The sequence below is a fragment of the Coccinella septempunctata genome, chromosome 9, assembly GCF_907165205.1.
Source record: "Coccinella septempunctata chromosome 9, icCocSept1.1, whole genome shotgun sequence".
NCBI classification, from domain to species: Eukaryota; Metazoa; Arthropoda; class Insecta; order Coleoptera; family Coccinellidae; genus Coccinella; species Coccinella septempunctata.
The window spans coordinates 5714335-5722551 of record NC_058197.1 but is presented as its reverse complement, the minus strand read 5'-3'; the positions used below and the strand labels follow the sequence as shown (position 1 = coordinate 5722551).

Sequence of the window (8217 nt, the reverse complement as noted above, 5' to 3'; positions counted from 1 at the left end):
GAAGGTGTCATTTCTTGAGGGACTGAAGTATTCTTCAAACTGTGTAACCACTTTACTGTATATCTTGGCGTCTCCAGGTTTTTCGAACTTGAAAGTTATGTATATTTTCAGAGCTCGGTCACCAATTTGATTTAACATGAGGGCGCACTCAAATTCTTCATCTTCTTCTCCTGCTCTGGATGCAGTTAGATAAAATTGGAATTTCTGAATGAAGAACTTCCATGCCTCGTAATATTTTTATCGAAGTCCATCTCTCCGGGTACACTTATTTTTAGGGACATATTAATATTTTTATGAATTTCTCTCGCTGATTTATACGCTGTTTCCGACTGCGCCATGTACTATTCTTGAAAATACGTTTTTATAAACTATTTGAGGGTCATCTAAATTACTGAACATCTGTATCTTAACTGACTTTATTCACAACGACAATTTTACATCTCTTATTGGAGTATGCGCATCAAGACAAACACAACTACATAAATACACATATGACAAGCACAGTAATTGTTTTTTCATTTTATGCATTAGTTCTCGAAAAATTCTTAACTAAGTATTTGAAAATGAAGTGGTGTTTTCATGGCACTTGTAGTGTTTTTTTGTGAAAAATCATGTTTATCTAAATGTCGTTGATTGAAGAATTCTGCGGTTCTATTCGCACATTGATTGTTTGTAAAAAAAAGTAAAATTATTTCCACCCGCTCTGCTATTGAATGAATCATGTCGAACAATGAATTAGAACACATACAAGTCTCGATTCAAAACTAAGAATAATTCACATGTCAAAGAACCAGTAAGCCAACTTAATGATCTGTTAGTAATAAATAAAAAATTATCGATTCTCATTTTTTTGAAAAAATATGAATTCAATAATCAACAAAATGACAACATTATTGAAGCCAACTGAGAAAACACTTCATAATTAAGTCGGAAATCGTTTCACGAATTGGGACTGGAATATTTCTGTGGCATCATTAATGATTTGATTTTCTTACCTGGTAATCTGATTAGAGATATTAGAGTATTTGGACTTTTTGGAGATTTCTATCGATCAAATGTTACCGCATGTTATTGGAAATACTGCAAATTATATCGAAGATAATTTAGATTGAGTTTCAGCAAGTTTGAGCTCCTTCGCAATACGCTTTGTTTGTTCGACATCTTGATTAAATGATAATTGTACTCACTGGGTATAAACTGGAGGCGCCAGTGTCCTAAATGTGGGATCAATTCTACAAAAAACAAAACAAAATATATCACATTAAAAATCTTCATAAAATATTATACTCACTCCGTATCTGGCTGGTTGCCTGTGTGTAGGATTAAATCTAAAAATTATAATTACATCAACTCTGTTATTATTGAAAAAATTATATGAATGATACTTACAGCTGGATGGCTTCTTCCACCGATAGTATGAATATCAGTTCCTATAATATCAAAATACATATAAGATTAATATACGCATCACTCAACACTGATACTCACAAATGGATTCTTCAGGAGAAACTGATTAACTGACTCTAAAATAATATTACCTGAGACTAAAGCGTATAAATGATCTATCTAGATGCACTTGTGGTTAGGATAAATTCATTCTTTCATAAAAAAAATATTTTACTCACTCAGCATAAGTTGGTGATAGATTAATTCTAAAAAGTATCTCATTTGTCATAAAACTAATTGTACTCACTGGGTATAAACTGGAGGCACCAGTGTCCTAAGTGTGGGATAAATTCTAAAAAAAAAAACAAAACAAAAAATATCACATTAAAAATCATCATAAAAATTATACTACCTACTTATCTTGTGGCCTGTGTAAAGGATTAAATATAAAAATTATAATAACATCAACTTTGTTATTATTGAAAAAATTAAATGAATGATACTTACAGCTGAATGGCTTCTTCCACCGATAGTATGAATAGCATTTTCTATAATATCAAAATACATATAAGATTAATATACGCATCACTCAACACTGATACTCACAATTGCATTCTTCAGGAGAAACTGATTAACTGACTCTAAAATAATAATACCTGAGACGAAAGCGTATAAATGATCTATCTTGATGCATTTGTGGTTATGATAAATTCATTTTTCCATAAAAAAATAATTTGAATCACTTAACATGAGTTAGTGAAAGATTAATTCTCAAAAGTATCTCATTTGTCATAAAACTAATTGTACTCACTGGGTATCAACTGGAGGCACCAGTGTCCTAGGTGTGGGATAAATTCTAAAGAAAAAACAAAACAAAAAATATCACATTAAAAATCATCATAAAAATTATACAACCTACTTATCTTGTGGCCTGTGTTTAGGATTGAATATAAAAATTATAATTACATCAACTTTGTAATTATTGAAAAAAATTAAATGAATTATACTCACAGCTGAATGGCTTCTTCCACCGATAGTATGATAATCATTTTCTATAATAACGAAATACAGATACGATTAATATACGCATCACTCAACACTGACACTCACAAGTGGATTCTTCAGGAGAAACTGATCAACTGACTCTATAATAATATTACCTGAGACAAAAGCGTATGAATGATCTATCTAGATGCATTTGTGGTTAGGATAAATTCATTTTTTCATAAAAAAATTATTTTACTCACTCAACATTCATCGTTGCATGTACGTCGTATGATTAGGACGTGTATTTGTGCAGCTCAAGAAGTAACGGTCAAATACTACCAAATCTAATTTCCAAAAATTGCATCATCGTTATTAAACTCACATCTGAATATTGTAGTATTGTTTTTTTTTTTAAAAAAAAAAAAAAATGAGTAATCAGTGCAGTGTGTGCGACACGGTAATCTCCAAGAAGGCACCAGGCATCCAGTGCGGAGGTTTTTGTGGATTGTTCTTTCACGCTAACTCCGTATGTTCGGATATAAACAAACATCAGCTGTCTCTCGTCAATCTTCCCGGTGGTCGATGGCATTGTGGGAGTTGTCGAACTGACCGGATCAGCCCGCCGCCCACGCGTGCCCCGCGTCCCAGTCAACCTCGACGGGGGACCCCGAGTGCTGGAGGTGATGATGAAGACGACCTGCGCAGCGAGATTTCCCTCCTACGAGGTGAAATCGCGGAACTTCGAAAGTGCGTTACTTTCTGCTCGGAAAAAGTATCTGATTTCGAAACTCAATTGATTCATTTCAAAAATTTATGTAAAACTACCGAAGACCTGAAGAAAGAAAACGGTCTTTTGAAGGAAGAGGTCAAATCCCTGAGTGCGAAAGTTAACAATGCAGAACAGCTCAGCAGGGCAAACAACGTTGAGATACAGGGTGTCACAGAGTGGAAAGGTGAAAATCTTATAAATGTTGTGGAAACCATTGGAAAACACGTGGGTTATGCCGTCAATAAATCTGACATTGATTTTGCTACTCGGGTGCCTACCATGAACTCCGAGAAACCAAAGCACATAATTGTGCGATTCTTGTCGAGAATGAAACGCGATGAGTTTGTGGCCAAATCCAAATTCAAACGTAAGGAGTCCAGCGATCCTGGTATGAAGATTGAATCCCTATCTAATAATAAAATATATTTGAATGAACATCTAACTGCAATTAATAAGAAGCTATTTAAGGATGCTCGCGAGACAGCGAAAGAACGAGGTTACAAGTTCACTTGGGTACAGAATGGGAGCATCCTCATGCGTAAAGACGTCTCCAGTAGGATTATTCATATAAGTAAACCAAGCGATCTCAAAAACATAAAATAACTTGTGAGTCCAAGACACCCAATATTTTAAACGGCGGTTCAAGATGGCTCTAAACATCACGTATCAAAATGTCCGAGGGCTTCGGACCAAGCTGACAGATTTTAGGCTGAACGCTCTAGCTAACAACAGTGACATAATATTTGTGACTGAGTCCTGGCTACACAGTGGCATTTTGGACCATGAAGTGGTTGATCCCTTTATATACAGCATATTCCGGCGTGACCGAGAAACTTGTGCTACAGCATTTGAGAGGAAAACTGGTGGCGGTGTTTTCATCGCAGTGAAAAATTTACTCAGTGCGGTTCTTGTTGGTGATTTCCAGAGTAGCGCGGAGGACGTGTGGGTGAAGTTGATGATTGATAACATTCCCGTTTACTTATGTTGCGTTTACCTTCCCCCCGGAGATAGGTTGGCTATGGATACCTTCTCACGCAAATTGGACTCAATTAAAGGTAAAATAGAAAACAACTTGGTGCTCATTTGTGGAGACTTCTACTGCTCGTCGATAGGATGGACGCCTCGAATACCAACTGAAAGGTATCCACTTGAAGCTGAAGTTGTTGAGAGTCAATATACCAATTTAATAGACACTTTATCCTTCTGTGAGTTTGACCAGTTCAACTATTTGCTTAACCATCAAAACAAAACTTTGGACTTGATTTTTTGTAACAAACACCGCATAAATTTCCTAGATAAAAATGATCACCCCCTAGTTCCAGAGGATAATTATCATCCTAGCGTAGAACTTATATTAAAAGTAAACAACCGGCAACTCAAAAATAATAGTATACACACCATGTTCAATTATAAAAAAGCTGATTATGATGTAATAAATCAGCACCTTTCATCTTTTCCGTGGTCGACTCTCCTGACAAACCATGATGTCAGTGAGGATGTAGAGATATTATACAATATTATAAACAAAACTATTGAAGACTTTGTTCCTAAGAAAAGAGTTAACGGAAAATTTCCAAAGTTTTATTCAAAACAAACAATCAGACTCATCAAATTGAAAAATCGTGCTCACAAAAAATGGAAAATTTATGGAAATACCTGTGACCTCATCCGCTACAGATCTTTGCGTGTCCAGTCGAAGGCACTGATAAGAAACGACTATTTTGAATATATTACTTACCTAGAAGATCAAACTTCTCATGACCCCAAGTTAATTTTCAACATTACACCGATAAAGAGCAAAACCGGGGGCAGCAAATTTCCTTCCTCTATGACATTGGGTGATAGAGTGGCAACCGGCGGGGTTGAGATATGCAACTTGTTTGCGCGTTTTTTTCAGAGCGCCTTTGTAAAGTCGACGAGGCGTCCGCCGGCTTCGAATGACTCCGGCGGGCGTCACTCTCCCAATTTGACTTCAATAATTTTGACGGCTGAGGAAATAGAAAAATCTATACGATCTCTCGACCGTCGTAAAGGATCCGGTCCTGACGGTATCCCCTCTCAATTTGTGCAGAGCTGCCCCTCCCTTTGTATACCTCTTGAAATTATTTTTAATAAATCATTAGAACAAGGCAACTTCCCTAACATCTGGAAGCGTGCCACTGTAATACCAGTTCACAAGGGTGGGGACAAGACTCGCATTGAGAATTACCGACCAATAAGCATATTGTGCGTAATTGCGAAATTATTTGAATCACTCGTGTATAAGTATATTTCCTCTCTCGTCAAAAATTTGATCGTACCTGAACAGCACGGCTTTCTTAAGGGGAGGTCGATAGAGACGAATTTAGTTAGTTTCCTCGAATATACTTGTAAAAGTTTGGATGAGGGAATTCAAGTTGATGTTGTCTATACGGACTTCACAAAATGTTTCGATAAAATAAACCATGATATATTATTGATGAGATTGGATGCTGTTGGAATCGGCGGTTCACTGTTGAACTGGACCAAATCATATCTACTCGGGAGAGGTCAATGTGTATCAATTGGTGGAGAGTTTATGTCGGAGAATGTCGATTGCACGTCTGGCGTTCCCCAGGGCTCGCACCTGGGACCACTATTCTTTTTGATATATGTCAATAGCATACACTCCGTTTTTAGGCTCTATCGTTTTCTTATGTATGCGGATGATCTGAAAATATTCTTTTCCATCAGAAATCTAGCGGATTGCCTTACCATTCAGAAAGAATTGAATTCTTTCTTAGAATTCTGCACTCAGAATGATCTCTTCTTGAATATTAATAAATGCTACGTCCTCTCATTTTCAAGAGGTCGATCACCAGTTTCCTTCAATTACAAAATTGGCGATACGGTGCTGTCTCGAGTAACCAAAATAAAAGACCTGGGTGTTATACTTGACTCAAAACTTTTGTTCAGCTACCATATTGAGAGCATCATCGGATCTGCTAATAAAATGCTCGGATATGTTTTCAGGCAATGCAAATCATTCAAAAGAACTCTACCCCTAATACATGTCTACTACGCATACGTGTTTAGTCGCTTGAACTTTGCTTCGGTAATCTGGAACCCTCAATATAATATCTATATCTCACGCCTTGAAAGAGTCCAGAATCGATTTCTTAAACGCGTTGCCTTCAGAGAGAATCTGTTACTACAGCATAATGTAGATCGCTATCCCATTCTAAGAAAGAAATTTGAAATATTATCTCTCGAAGACAGACGTAAAATGAACGACATTTTGTTCTTGTCGAAAATCTTGGGCGGCGATCTGCAGGCTGCTGATATTCTTGGAGGGATAAAAATTAACATTCCGTCATTCAATCTGAGGCAACACGAGTTATTTCATATTGAATTTAAGCGTTGTAATTATACTAAACATGGTCCACTCGTGAGGGTGCTACGTTCCGCCAACGAGTCACAGCACTTATTCGACATATTTCACCTCACACCACAAAAAATTAAAATGATCCTGAAAAAGTCAATCATTGCTGCCTATTAGATTATTTCCGTCGCAAACACCTTTTTTTCATAGATGTTATAATTGTTTTTATATCTAATTTGTGAATTTGTTCTCAACTTGATTATGTTATACCTAGTGTATTGATGCATCTTAATTTACTGTATGACCTATTCGTTTTTGAGTTTAAATGTACCTAGTTCATGTTCTTAATAGTGGATACTGTTTTTGGGTTCCACACCTGTTTGTATCCCCAGTTCTCTAAATAAATAAATAAATATTAGTTGGTGAAAGATTAATTCTTAAAAATATCTAATTTTTCATAAAACTAATTTTACTCACTGGGTATATACTGGAGGCGCCAGTGTCCTCAATGTGGGATCAATTCTAGAAAAAACAAAACAAAAAATATCACATTAAAAATCTTCATAAAAATTATACTCACTCCGTATCTGGCTGGTTGCCTGTGTGTAGGATTAAATCTAAAAATTATAATTACATCAACTCTGTTATTATTGAGAAATTTTAATGAATGATAATTTGATAAGGGAAACAAAGGAATCGTATTTTGTGAAAAAATTTGAACTAGCAGGTAATAATGTTGAGAAATATTGGAAAACTGTGAATGAAATGAATAATACATATAAGATCAATTCTGATATTCCCCCTAAAATAGTTGATGAGGATGGTTGTACTGTCACTAAGTTGGAAGAAAAGGCGGATGTGTTCAACAGGTTTTTTGTTGATGTTGGTAAGCGATTAGCTCAAGGTATTACTAGATCTTCGAATTCTAATGCTTTGGTAGTTCCTCCGAATCCCTTTTCTATATTTCTGGAGCCGGTTGATGAGAATGAGATTGTGAACACTATCTCCTCACTGAAGAATGGTGCCTGCCCTGGACCAGATGGTGTTGCTTCATCCCTTATTAAGCGGATTCACATGTTTGTTTCGAAGCCTCTCGTACATATAATTAATTTATGCTTTTCGAATGGTATAGTACCAACTGAATGGAAACAGTCGCATGTAAAATGTGTTTTCAAGTCTGGTAATAGATCTCAAATGACGAATTACCGCCCAATCTCGATTATAAATAATTTCGCGAAAATATTCGAAAAATGTCTTAAAAAAAGATTGACCTCGTTTCTTGAAAAAACTGATATGCTGAGTGACAAACAATTTGGTTTTAGGGAAAACATATCAACCATAGATGCTATACAAGAACTCATTGGTGTGGTCATTCATAATATGGATAAGAATAAGAAAGTCCTTTCTGTTTTTTTGGACTTAACAAAGGCCTCCGATACGGTGGACCATCGTTTGCTTTTTGACAGATTGGAGAATGCTGGTATCAGGGGTGTTGCATTAACGTTATTTAAGAGTTATTTGGATGGCCGGTTTCAGTGCGTCAAGATGGGAGATGTATTGAGTCAACCACTGCTGGTTGATATTGGTAATCCACAGGGGACTGTATTGGGTCCAACCCTTTTTCTTGTTTTTATCAATTGGCTGCTTCGTGTTTCAAATCTATATATTTTGGCCTATGCAGATGATTCTGTTATAACCTTCAAAGGGGACACATGGGAGGAAGCTTATCAGAGTG

The 8217-nt window shown here is 36.1% G+C and overlaps 1 protein-coding gene across 1 annotated transcript; it reads left to right on the top strand.

The window, feature by feature from the left end:
- Positions 1–2800: 2800 nt before the first annotated feature.
- Positions 2801–3745, top strand: LOC123321026. Its single transcript, XM_044908528.1, has one exon. The coding sequence runs from the start codon at positions 2801–2803 to the stop codon at positions 3743–3745; it is 945 nt and encodes a 314-aa protein (XP_044764463.1).
- Positions 3746–8217: the final 4472 nt, after the last annotated feature.

Bases quoted from the DNA above. Each gene is read 5' to 3' on its own strand.
- LOC123321026 (XM_044908528.1), top strand. From the start codon at position 2,801: ATGAGTAATCAGTGCAGTGTGTGCGACACGGTAATCTCCAAGAAGGCA.